Below are 13,725 nucleotides of genomic sequence, written 5' to 3'. Positions count from 1 at the left end.
CCATAGCCGATCTGTTATATCTTTCTGCTACTCCATTTAATTCATGGACGTATGATGGACATGGTAATAACTCTATACCTTTTTGCTTTATAAAATTATAAATATCTTTGTTTAAATATTCTTTACCATTGTCACACTGAATTTTCTTGACTCTCTTGTTGAATTTATTTTCTATAAAATTTACAAACTCCATGAAACAATTAGCCACTTCAGATTTACTTTTAACACAGAATATCCTTGTACATTTACTATAGTCATCAATAAATGTGAGAAAGTATTTTTCTCCACCATAACCAGTTGTATTGTGTGGACCAATCAAATCAGTATGAATTAATTCTAAAATCTCATTAGTCTTTGTTCTATTGTTTTCGAAAGGTACATTACTCATTTTACTTTTAATACAGTTTGAACATTTCATTTCCATGCTTTCAATTTTATCTGGCAAACCGATAACTAATTTATTATTTATTAATTTATTTAAATACTGAAAATTTACATGACCAAGTGCCCTGTGCCATTTCTCATTTTGAGTTAATTTGACTGAGTGTGTATAGATTTCGTTTTTAGATAAAAAAACTTTTTATACAATACAAATTGTTTATTTTTTCAGCGACAACGATGAACGATTAACACTTCTCCTGAACGATACTTCATTAAATACGAGATAAAAATTCAAAACATTTCAATATTTAGTAGAAATAAACAGGAATATTAATTCATTCAAAACATTTCAATGTTTAGGAAATATAAACAAAATTATTAATTAATTCAAAGTATTTCAGTACTTAAGTAAAATAAACAATGTTATTAATTCATATCTGATAAACAATATCAACTTATATTTGACAGACCTATCGCTTTAGCTATGTTCAAATGCTTGACTTTAGGTACGCCTTTTGTTAGGATGTCTGCTAACATGTTGTTTGTTGGTGTGTAGCACAATCTTATTTTACCGCTCTCTATCTTCTGCCTAATAAATTTACCCTTTATATCAACGTGTTTTGTTCGAGGCGAGTACGTATTGTTTAAAGCGACATGAATAGCACTTTTGTTGTCACAATGTAAGTCCATTACGGTTGATGCTTCTGGTGTCAATTCATCTTGCAGTCGCTGGAGCCACGTTGCCTCTTGGATGGCTGCTGTCATGGCCATAAATTCGGCTTCAGTTGATGATAACGCTACTGTTCGCTGGCGACGAGTGGACCAAGAAATAGGAGCACCTTGTAGCTTGAAGATGTAGCCGGTGGTTGATCGTCTTGCGACTAAGTCGCTACCCCAATCTGCATCGCAGAATCCAACAATGTCGCTTGTAACTGCATTGAATACAAGCCCACTGTTTATTGTACCCTTTAAGTACCTCATGACGCGTTTAACAGCAGTCCAACGGCCTTTACCTGGGTTTGAGGAGAATCGGCTTAATAAATTTACTGCGAAGCTTATGTCAGGACGGGTGATCTGCGAAGCGAATAACAAACAGCCAATAGCCTGCATGTAGGGTACTTTCGCCATTTCCTCTTTTTCAACGTCAGTAGTTGGCGACATTTCGCTGCTCATTTTTTGGTTTATGTCAATAGGTGTTGCCATAGAGTTGCAGTCGAACATTTCAAAGCGCCTTAACATGTCTGCTATATATTGATGCTGGTCAACCTCAATTGTACCCCGTACCTTGTTTCTTTGGACCCGCATACCAGAACTGATGCAACTTCACCAAGGTCCTTCATTTTAAATCGTGATGACAACTCTTCCTTCAATTTGTTCAAACAATCTGCTCTATTTGAAAACAGAAGCACGTCGTCAACGTATATACGCCAGATAAAGTTTTTCGTCGCCTCTTATGCGATAGTACACGCACTGATCAACCTCACTTCGTGTCAAACCAATGCTTAATAAAGCGTCATTGAACTTGTCGTTCCACAACCGGCTTGACTGTTTCAGACCATAGAGTGATTTTTGTACTTTGCATACACGCCCTGACCCATCGTTGAATCCATCTGGCTGAGTCATATAGATGTCGTCATATAATTCAGTATTTAGAAATGCGGTAATCGCATCCATTTGATGGATAATTAAATTGTATTTAGCTGACAGTGCAAGCAAAAATCTTAGCTACGTATATCTGACTACAGGAGCAAATGTTTCCTCATAGTCGACACCATACTTTTGATTGCATCCCTTTACAACCAGTCTAGCCTTTCGACGCACAAACTGACCATTTGCATCCACTTTAGTTTTGAATACCCATCTACATTTAATGGCCTTTTTACCAGGTGGCAATTCAGTCAAACACCACGTTTTATTAATTCGAAGGGAATCCATTTCTGCCTGAGCGGCTGCTTTCCATTCATCTGAATAAGTACTGCCCATCGCTTCTTGTATAGTATTGGGGTCACACGAGACAAAATCAACTGCGGAAAAATTATAATCCTGTCTCTTACCTGCGACTCTCTTAGAACGCCTCAACATATTTTCTTGCGCGTCTTCTGCTGTTTCAGAATCATTTGCGTTTTCATGGACAGGGAATGGCTGTTGAATTTAATTTGATTAACTTCAACATCTGCACTGTGCTTCTTTTGCTGTTGATCTACATTCGATAATTCCTGATTTTTATTAATTTCATTATCTTCTGCTGAATTATGAATGTTGCGTAATTTATTTTCAGGGGAATCGCTGTTTGACTTGACTTGATTAACCACAATATCATCATTATGATTACTTTGCTGTTCATCTGAATCATTTTCAGATGGAATTTCGAAAATGTAGTTGTTCCTTTTTTCGTCTTTGTTATGCGCTTCGATAAAGCTAACATGACGGCTTATTACAATTTTTTTGGTTTTATTATTGTACAAGCGGTATGCTTTGGTAGCCGTACAATATCCCAACATAACACACTCGACGGACTTACTATCTAGCTTTTTGCGTTTTTCACGTGGTATGTGACACATAGCTTTACAACCAAACACTCTCATGTGTTTCAAACTTGGTTTTTTTTTTGTCCATAGTTCCACTGGAGTTTTCGAATTAGATTTAAAGGGTACACGATTTAATATATAAGCTGCAGTGTTTGCAGCTTCTGCCCAAAATTTATGACTTAAACCCGAGTCTATTAGCATACAACGCACTTTCTCAATTATTGTTCGATTTAATCTTTCGGCTACACCATTTTGTTCAGGTGAATAGGGCGACGTGGTTTGGTGCACTATATACCGCTTGCGCTAATAAGTTTTTAAATTTTTCGTTGGTGTATTCGGTTCCATTATCCGAACGCAACACTTTAATTTTTCGCGACAACTGATTCTCTACGAGATTTTTAAACTTTACGAATTCTGCAAAAACTTCCGATTTACTTTTTATTGACACTAAGAAAATTTTGTGAGAAAAATCGTCAATAAATGTAACTATATAACGAGAGTTAGAAAACGATTTTACCGAAAATGGTCCCATAACATCCGAATGTATTATGTCTAATAAACCTTCAGAACGTGTTTCACTGATTTTAAAAGATGCTCGCGATTGCTTTCCTTTTAAGCATGTAATACACTTTTCATCGTTCATTTTTCCGAATTCTACGCCGTACGATGCATTTTTTACTTTACGCAAGTGTTCGTCGCATATAGATATGTCCCATTCTTCTGTGCCATAATTCATGTTGTCGCGCAATGAATGTTTTATTTATTTGATTTTTAGACGAGATTTCACAATTTAGCCGGTATAGCCCATTTACTTCACATGCACTGGCAATTAACTTTGTTCATTGTTGTAGATTTTACAATCATCATTCTCAAAAACAACTTTATTGCTGTATTTGGTCATTTGTCGAACCGACAACAAATTTGCACAAAGCTCCGGCACATATTCCACGTTTTTCACAACACTTTCATTTTTTGAATGTTTTGTTAACAACACCATGTTTATATCGCCTTTTGATCTCACTGAAAGAGTTTTGTTATTTGCGATTAGAATGTTTTTATTTTGTACCGATTTTTCATTTACCATTATGTTATTATTTCTGGTCATGTGCGAAGTTGCGCCAGAATCAATGAACCAGTCATCTTGATGAATGTCATGTGTAAAGAGAGAAGCGAAAAGAACATTTTTTGTTTTATTAAACGTGCTGCCATCTCGTTTCGATTTGTTTGGGCATTGTTTTGCAAAATGACCTAATTGCTTACAAGAGTGGCACCGAAATTTTTTTTCTTTCGGTTTCCCTTTAGAATATAGGACATTTTCAGAAAATTTATGGTCAAATTTTACATCCTGCAGTAATAGGGTTTTAACACTATCGATCGTCAGCTTTTCCTTTGAATTTTCAACAGCCAGCACTAGAGCACGGAAATCGTCTGGTAGACCTGCTAACATCAATGATGCAGTGAGCTCTTTCGTCAATGTTCAGTCCAGCATTTTGAACTTTTTAGTGACGTCATTACTATGGAGTTGACATACTCTTGTGTGGATACGTAATCCGAGAGTTGGCATTGAACTAATTGTTTCAGGAGCTCCACCTTGCGTGTAAGACCAGTGTCCTCGTATGCAGAGAGTAACGCTGTCCACGCCTGCTTTGCGCTTTCTGCCGTTGCGATGTGTGAGAAAATTATTTGGTTCTATCATCAGCGTAATTTCTGCTAATGCACGTTGATCGGAATCCAGTTCTTTTTCTGTAGACACTGCCGATAGCCCATTTTCAACTATCTTCCAGCAGTTTTTAATGATTAAATATGACTTCGCGTGCCGCTTCCATACATCGAAATTTTCGCGACCTTTAAGTTTTTCGAATGGAAAAGTTAACGCGTTGGTTGCCATGCCAAAATCTATATTCGTAATTATCTAGCTCACAGTAATCAATCCGCGCCGGAAACCTTTTTCAAAGTTTACTTTTCATGCTTTTCTACTTGAACCGATATTATTTCGTGACTTATAGGCCCATAACCTGTTGTAAACTTAGTTTTATCTGGAAGCCGAACTAAAACACGTCATCTTCAAGTGAACTTAAAACGGAAGTAAAGTATATTTTATTAAAGAATAATACGTCCGCTTATATGAGCAGAGTTGCATTTAATAAGTATAAATGATCGTTCTATTTAATTTTCAACAATTACTAATTACGAATTCAAGAAGTTACTCACCGCCACCAGATTCTGCGTTAGAAACGCTGAAATAGAGAAAACCTGCATGTCCAGGCCTTCCAGAAGCTCTTGGATGGATGGCAGCGTGCCTGCCTGCTCGTTGGCGAACTCCTTGATCCTACCTTCATCAGCGGCGGTGGTTTCAACCTGCCCAGCCGAGATAGTGTCGTTGGGGGACTCGTCTCGCTCTCCTGCGGCAGTCGCATCATGCACAGCGGAGCTGGCTGCGGATCGAGTCGATACTACAGTCAACCCCGTCGCAGGCTCCTGGCTCGCCGTGGGCGTTGCGTTGGGCCTCCGTGGTCGCATCATTACTTTGCGGAAACAGAAGTTCAGCCGAAATCCCTTCTGTCTTATGAACTTGTAGGATTCGTCGTCTACTGTAATGTTGAGGTTCCACCCTGACCCCTCAGCACTGCTCGTTACGACCTTGCATGCGGAGGTACTTAAGCCCTCGTTTTGGTTCTTTACTAAACCAAGCGCGAAGTCGTATGTTTTATCCGTACTCCGGGGAAAGAATACCGTCATGTTGTGCAATTGTGGTATTCTCCTCTCTCTACACACAGGACCGGACCCTTCCAACCCTCCAGACTTGGCGTGATCTCCGTTAGCCATCCTGACAGTCGACCAGCAGCATACCTCCCTTAAAGTAAATACCATTAAAAGAGCCGGTGTATCCATCGCCCATGAATAGGGCACCGCCATCCGGATGCTTCTTACGGCCTTCGAGTATCTGAGATTTACGGTTCTCGCCGGTGGCGGGTTAGGGTTGGAGCGTTTTCCACTTACTTCCTGAGGTTTGTCTGCTCTGCGTCGTGCATTGTTAGGAGAAGGGTAGCTGCCCCTGCTCCTACTCAGAGACCGCTTCTTTGCTGTCTCCTGTGACTTTTAGAGTTTGATTTTTGTTCGTCGAAAGATGGCTTTACCTTAAGCAACGCTAATGCGCATTGAAATTTTATGGTGACAGACGGCAGACTTGTGCATTTAGACAGCTGATAGTGAATTTGTTTATTTATTAAAAGAAAAGTAAAATAAATATGAATAAGATAAATTATTAATAGAAATTTTGATATTTTTGGAAAATTAATATAAATTTAACGAAAAAAATCGTTTATTATTAACTACGTTAAAAAATAATAAAGTGAAATTAAAAGCTATAATTGATTTTAATGCGGAAAAAGTGTGTGAAAAAGTTAAGAATAATGGAAAAAATGGATAGCAAATGGATAGGATGGATTATTTTGTATATAAAACTGCTTACCTCTGATGCTGTAAACGCAAAGGAGGCAGCAGACTTCAAGCGACATCTGTCAAAAAATAGCAAAAATTGGCCATTTTTGAGCAGTGTTGCCTACTCAAATTTGGTAAATTCAGCTAAATGCACGAAATTCTTGTGTACTATACGGACAACGTGGTCATCCACTGGAGAGCAGCTGCTCCAGAATTTTTCTGTCCGAGAGCTTTCTGCGCTAGTGGAACGCCAGTGGATCAGTTCGACTGAAAGGTGAGTCGGGAAGCGACGGGAGCGTTAAGATCTCCACCGCGGAGTAAGGCGCGTTTGGGATCGCCGTGTCAAGAGGGCGTAAGCGAGGGTGGGAGCGAGAGTTTGGGTGGGAGTTCCAATGTGGACACCACCGAGAAAGCGGTTACGCGTATGGGGTCGCCGCGTAACATAAGGGGAAACGGGGGAGGGAGCAGTAGTTGTGGTGAGAGTGCCAATGTGGGCACCAATGAGGAAGCGGTTGCGCATATGGGGTCGTCGCGTAATGAGGGAGGGAGCGGTAATGGGAGCGTGGCCGCCGCTGTAAAAGCCTAACCGGCTAGTACGGTGGGCAAACGAGTGGGCGTCGGGAAAGAGGCCGCTACGAAAGCGGACACTCGTGTCTCGAGTGCCAATAAAGAGGGAACGCGGGATTTCCCACGGGAAGCTGTTGTTGTTGAGGGTGGGGCAATCAGCCATGGGGCTGCAGCAAAGAGGATAACGGGGGAATTGAATGGGCACGTATACGATGCGAAAAGTTTTGAAGTAGGGACCGCGACGGGGCTGTTGGAGCTTGCTTTAAAATATGAGGCGCTCCTGATGACGGTTGTAACCGAAAATGCCCATCTTCGCGGCCAAGTAGATACCCTTAGGGGAAGTTGTGGGAGACACTCCTCCACGCCGAGCAGGTCAATGCCAGCTCCGTCGGCACAGATCCCTGCGCCTCCAGCACCTGTGCTCGAAGCAATTACACCGGTGACGCCGAAGCCTGTGGAGACTTGGTCGGTCGTCGTCAGGAGTTCACGGGTTCACGAAGTAAGACCTATTAAGGGAGCTGGGGCGGTCATTCGCACTCCCTCTGTTTTAGAGAGGCAGAGAGTGGCGAATAACAAGAAATTGGAGGAGGTGGAGTTGGACGTCTCTGTCAACCGCAAGTTGGGTCGTCGAGTGGTGGTCCAGGGGGTCCATATGGAGATCCCCCATGAAGAATTCATGGAGAAAATACTCCAGCTGAACCTACAGGATTTCAGCCCGGCGTCCCAGAGGTCGTACGTTAGGATGGTCAGTCGTCCCTGGAGGGTGACCACTGACGGTAGCACCAATGTCGTCCGTGGCTGCTGGTAGGGCTAAAGTAGATGTCTGTCGGAGGTGCAGTCAAGAAGGCCACAAAGCTGCCAGTTGCGTCAATGCACCACATTGCCGCAACTGTGAGTTCAAGGGTAGGCCATCTGGGCATCTTATGATGTCAGCTGTCTGCCCTATCTATTGTGGCATTGTTGAACGCGCCCTTGCCAGACACTGATGGGTGGAATCTTCCAGCTTAACTGTCAGGACTCATATGGCGTGATGTCCGAGTTGGGGGGTTGCATGGTTGAGGGTAGGTGCGGTATTGGTGTACTCCAGGAGCCCTACGCCACCAACGGTGTGGTTCGGGGTCTTCCTGGGGGTTTTAAGGTCTTCACGGACCTTAGAGCTAACGCTGCAATAGTTGTGAATAATCCACGCTACGATTGCGTAGTTGTGGATTCTTCATAACTGGGTATACTATATGTGTAGCTATAGAAGGGGAGTTCGGTAGGATGATTTTCGCTAGTTTATATTGTAAATATAGCGAGCCCCTAGAGCCCTACCTGGGCTACATGGATAAGCTACTAATACTTGCGAATAGTAGCCCATTTATCCTAGGGCTGGTTGCGAATGCTTCGTCCTCGATGAGGTTTAGTAAGTTATCCCGCTTCTATACTACCATTTCTGTCGGTCATTCTGTACAGCTACGTTATACCAAAGCCACAGTCGAGGCGAGGCATTAAGCGAATGGGTGGCGGCTAATAGCCTCCACATTTAGAATGAGCCGAGCGAATGGTATACGTTCGATGGGCTTGGGGGCGTGAGCGACATTGACGTGACGCTTATGAATGAGGCAGCAAGTAGGGCTTTCAGCGTTAGATGGGTGGTTAAGAGAGGGTGGGGTTTCGGGGAATCAGTCTCCTTCCAGTACTTGGAAAAGTGCTGAAAAGAGTCATGGTGGAACGGCTTCTTGAGCTAAAGAGGGGTATGTGGTCGGATAGGCAGTTTGGGTTCAGGAAAGGACGCAGTATAGAGGATGCGTTGTTTTATGTTCAGAATGTCGATAGGGAGAATGTCAACAAGTCTGTCCTTGGCATATTTCTTGACTTCAAGGGGGCGTTTGACTACCTAAGCTGGGATCGAGTGGTGCAACGGCTTGAAGAGCTTGGCTGTCCGGAAATTACTCTTTGGCGGAGTTATTTTCGGACAGAAAGGCTTCTCTTGTCGGCATAAAGGGGAGTGAGGAGATTGGAGTGGTTTGTTGCTGCCCGCAGGGTTCCATTTGTGGTCCATATATTTGGAACCTTATAATGGGCACTCTGCTTGGGCACCTCGAGCCACTCTGCAAGGGTTGTGCGTATGCGGACGACCTTCTTCTTATTGTCGCGATCTGAATTAGATCGGGCGGGAAGAGAAATCTTAGAGATCGTGAAAACTTGGGGTGTAAGTGTGGGGGTTGACATATCGATGGATAAAACGGGGGCAATGCTGCTTAAGGGCAGATTGTCACCGGTTCGTCCACCTATTGTCCGTGTGAATGGGGTCAGCATCAGATATGTGACTCAAGTCAAATATCTGGGGTTGACCATGAGTGAAAGTGTATTTTTTACTCCACACTTGGCGAATGTGAAGGAACGACTGCAGGCAACCGTAGGCAAAGTACGCCCCATTTTGAGAAATGACTGGGGTCTCGGACGTCGTGCTGTCCGCACTATATATCGTGGCTTGTTTGTGACCTGTGCCACATATGGAGCCGCTGTATGGTGGGAGGTAGCCACAACTGTCTTGGAGTCACAAAAACTCCTCTCAATCCAAGGCTGTATGATGCTTGATGGTTGACTGTATGTCGCACCGTCTCAACGGATGCAGGTTTTGTTAGGTGCAGGTTTTGTTAGGTGCACCCCCTCTTGACCTGATTGTCAGACAGCGTACTGTTGCATTCAGGTTAAGAAGGGGATTGAGTGTGTCATTGTTGCGGAATGACTGGATTTCCGACGATGATGTGGAGAGGGATATCTAAGGAGCAAGAGGCTTCTAGATGATAGGGTTAGGTGTAGGTGGCAAGAACGTTGGGACAATCGTCCTAACGGCCGAGTGACGTACGAGTACATTCAGGACGTTAGGTTTGTTGAGGATAACCCAGACTTCAGACTGTGTCTGAGTCTGGGTTTTCTGCTTACGGGGCATGGGCCTCTGAATGCATTTTTGCATCAGAGGCACCTACCGGATAGGTCGGGGTGCTTTTGTGGGGCGGGGGTAGAAAATTAGTCGAATTTAATTGCAGAGTGCCCTATGTACTCGGACATTAGGGATCTGGGTGGTATGGGGATTAGCTGTACCACCCCATGCCAGGATAAATACGTGCAATTTTCGATTTTGCTTTCTACAACTCAAAAGCTAACGAATATTTTACTCGAAAATTGGCTTGAAAACCCGAAAATCTAATTACAGAATATAAAAAATCCGAATTCAAGTAAATTTTTTTTCGAATCGAGTTACAGAATAGGAAGTAGCTTCGGCTACGAGGTCTGACCGGAGACTTAATTCTGGAACCACGGGGAGCAGGAGCCCTTGGAGGCAACTCCAACCTGCTCATGCGGGCTGACCCCTCGGGGAGTATCGTCGTTGTTGTGGTTAAAACCCAAATGCGGGAAGAACTGACTTTGTCAGTTGAATGTGGAGTTGCATTCCAACCGGGTGCCGGACCCGAAGCACGACAGAGGTTTTAGATGGGCCTCGAACCCGGCCAAGGTGGTTAGTGTGTCCATTCCACACTGCCAATTCGTACTGAAAATGCTTGCATTCCCAGGGCGATGATCAACGCATTGATTTGATCAGCTGTACTGTGGCGCCGTTGAGTAAGGTACCCACGTTAAACATCCCGAACGTTGTCAACAGTAACGTGAGTGCGAAGTCGCGAGCGCGACCACTGTTTGTTTGATGACAGGAGATATATCGTCCTGCTCTCGTTCACAACCAGACCCATTTGCTTTGATTCCTTGTCTAGTCTTGAGAAAGCAGAACTAAGGCCGATGATATCTATGTCTATATTTTCTCCAGCAGCAGGTTGAAGAAGTGGCACGATACGGAGTCACCTTGTCTGAAACCTCGTTTGGTGGCTCGGAGAGGTCCTTCCCGATCCTGACGGAGCTTTCCGTGTTGCTCAACGTCAGTTTACACAGCCGTATTAGTTTTGCGGTGATACCAAATTCAGACATCGCGGTTGTTGATTTGCCAGGTCTAAAGGCACACTGATAAGGTCCAATAAGTTTGTTGACGGTGGGCTTTAATCTTTCACCACAATACGCTCGATAGAACCTTATATGCGATGTTGAGGAGGCTTATCCCACGGTAGTTAGCGCAGTTTGTGGGGTCTCCCTTTTTGTGGATTGGGCATAGCACACTTAAATTCCAATCGTTGGGCATGCTATCGTCCAACCACATTTTACAAAGAAGCTGATTCATTCTCCTCATTAGTTCTTCTTCGCCGTGTTAGAATATCTCGGTCGGCAATACATCGGCCCCCGCCACTTTGTGGTTCTTCAGGCGGGTAATTGCTATTCGAGCTTCTTCATGGTCGGGCAGTGGAACATCTGCTCCATCGTCATCGATTGAGGAATCGGATTCACCTTCTCCTGGTGCTGTACGTTCACTGCCATTCGGCAGGCTGGAGAAGTGTTCCCTCCATAATTTAAGTATGCTCTGGGCATCGGTGACTAGATCACCTTTGGGGGTTCTGCAAGAGTATGCTCCGGTCTTGAAACCTTCTGTAAGCCGCCGCATTTATTCGTAGAATTTTCGAACATTACCCCTGTCGGCCAGCTTATCAAGCTCTTCGTACTCACGCATTTCGGCCTCTTTCTTTTTCTGTCTGCAAATGCGTCCCGCTTCCCTCTTCAACTCCGGGCACGTGTTTTGACCGGAGTGAATGATAGTACTCGGCGACGGAGTCTCTCTCCCACCACGAATCCCACACCAAACTTGCGCTCCTTTATATGGCCACTGTAGTAAATGCCACAAGGACCTACTCGTCTCAGTCCTTGTTTCGTCCATCGCATTTCTTAAACGGCGGTGATGTCAGCCTTAACTCTAACGAGGACATCAACCAGCTGGACAGCTTAATTCGTTTGCCATGGTCGTCATAAAAAGGGGGTTACACTTTAAGTTACACTCACAAAATCTATTAGATTTCATTATTCATAGATGTTTTTACAATTGAATGAAAATAAATATGTCGACAACAAATATTTTCTATAACATAGTCAAAAAACATAATAGAAAACATATAAAAATTAAATATATGTTGACTTTGTTTCATAATATTTACGAAATTTATGTGAAATTGATTTATTTCTAACCTTTTCGTGTTTAAGTTGCTTACTAAATATAAAAAAACGACAATCGATTAATCTGTGATCTGTGATTATCTCTATTCTGTATATTCAAAAGGGTAAACAAGAGTTCTTTTTACAGCCCTATTCTCATGCCCTCACAAAAGTCACCAACCTCACTACAGTGATGTTTCTCACTATAGTGAGGGTTACCTTATTCTGGCGAAAATTCAAAAGCTCAAATGCTCACTATTATCACAAATATCTGTGACGTGTGAAAGCAGCCATCATAATACAAAACATCTGTGTTTGTTTTGTTTTACATCAATATTTGACATTTTTTAAAAATATTTGAGTGTTATAACTAGCATGGATGAACTGTTCTTTGTGTATGCGGCAATTGTTGAGGAGGGGGAATCGGGGGTGGGAGGAAAATTTTGAAGGGTTTACGAGACAAAAGCGATCCTTTTACTATGCAAGACACAACAATTATAAATACATTTCGATTCCCAAAATCGCTATGTAAAGTACTTATAGGTGAATTGGTGCCGCATGATGTGCAGAAGTCGAGGATATCTTTTGATCTGCGTTTCCTGGCGTGTTTGTATTTTTTTACGGGCATGGCTCCTACCAAAAATTCGTTGGTAATAGTTATATGCTCTCTATGAGCCAGTCCTCTGTGTCTGGAGCTCTGCACTTTATTTCGAAATTAATTATGGATGTTAAGGGCAGTAAAATTTATTTCCCTTCAAGCGCGCAGGATGTTTCAGATACAAACAAGGGGTAAGATAAATAAATAAAAATAAATATAAATAAATAAATAAATTTTCTCTTAAAGATTTTGCACGATATTTGGGATCAAGTTCACAATCGGCGCAATCGATTGTACTTATATTGGGATTGTTTCACCCTCAAGCACAGACGCATACATATCTTTATTATCCATTTGTGTTTTTGTTTGTTTATTTTTATTAAAATAGCTGTTTGACAGCAAAAAGCTTTTTACCTCACGTGGTGACTTTTTTAAGTTTTTTTCTTATGAGGTTTGAGCAAGAATAGCCTCACAAAATATGCCTCACAAGAAATCTCTCAAATTTTTCCTCTCAGTTGAGAGGTTTTTTCAGAATAGGGCTGTTAGTTTTGTGATCTGCTAACTATCAAGTGATAAATTTGAGACAATATTTTGAGACAGGAGCTAGAGATTTTTTAGTGAATGATAACTAGTCACAAATTGAGACTTTACCCCAAAACGTCTCAAATAGTGAATAGAGACTGCTTACAGAATAGCGCTATAAATTTATATATGGATGAAAAAAGTTTATGTGGTATACAGCCCTATTCTGAAAAAACCTCTCAACTGAGAGGAAAAATTTGAGAGATTTCTTGTGAGGCTATTCTTGCTCAAACCTCATAAGAAAAAAGCTTAAAAAAGTCACCACGTGAGGTAAAAAGCTTTTTGCTGTCAAACAGCTGTTTTAATAAAAATAAACAAACAAAATCACAAATGGATAATAAAGATATGTATGCGTCTGTGCTTGAGGGTGAAACAATCCCAATATAAGTACAATCGATTGCGCCGATTGTGAACTTGATCCCAAATATCGTGCAAAATCTTTAAGAGAAAATTTATTTATTTATTTATATTTATTTTTATTTATTTATCTTACCCCTTGTTTGTATCTGAAACATCCTGCGCGCTTGAAGGGAAATAAATTTTACTGCCCTT

At 42.1% G+C, this 13,725-nt stretch overlaps 1 protein-coding gene across 1 annotated transcript; it reads right to left on the bottom strand.

Annotated features, from left to right (window-relative positions):
• Positions 1–831: 831 nt before the first annotated feature.
• On the bottom strand, positions 832–1,542 carry LOC120780808 (secreted RxLR effector protein 161-like). Its single transcript, XM_040113054.1, has one exon. The coding sequence runs from the start codon at positions 1,540–1,542 to the stop codon at positions 832–834; it is 711 nt and encodes a 236-aa protein (XP_039968988.1).
• Positions 1,543–13,725: the final 12,183 nt, after the last annotated feature.

Source organism: Bactrocera tryoni, unplaced genomic scaffold (assembly GCF_016617805.1).
Source record: "Bactrocera tryoni isolate S06 unplaced genomic scaffold, CSIRO_BtryS06_freeze2 scaffold_25, whole genome shotgun sequence".
In the NCBI taxonomy this organism is placed as follows: Eukaryota; Metazoa; Arthropoda; class Insecta; order Diptera; family Tephritidae; genus Bactrocera; species Bactrocera tryoni.
This window is presented reverse-complemented; position numbering and strand designations above follow the sequence as displayed.

Bases quoted from the DNA above. Each gene is read 5' to 3' on its own strand.
- LOC120780808 (XM_040113054.1), bottom strand. From the start codon at position 1,542: ATGTCGCCAACTACTGACGTTGAAAAAGAGGAAATGGCGAAAGTACCC.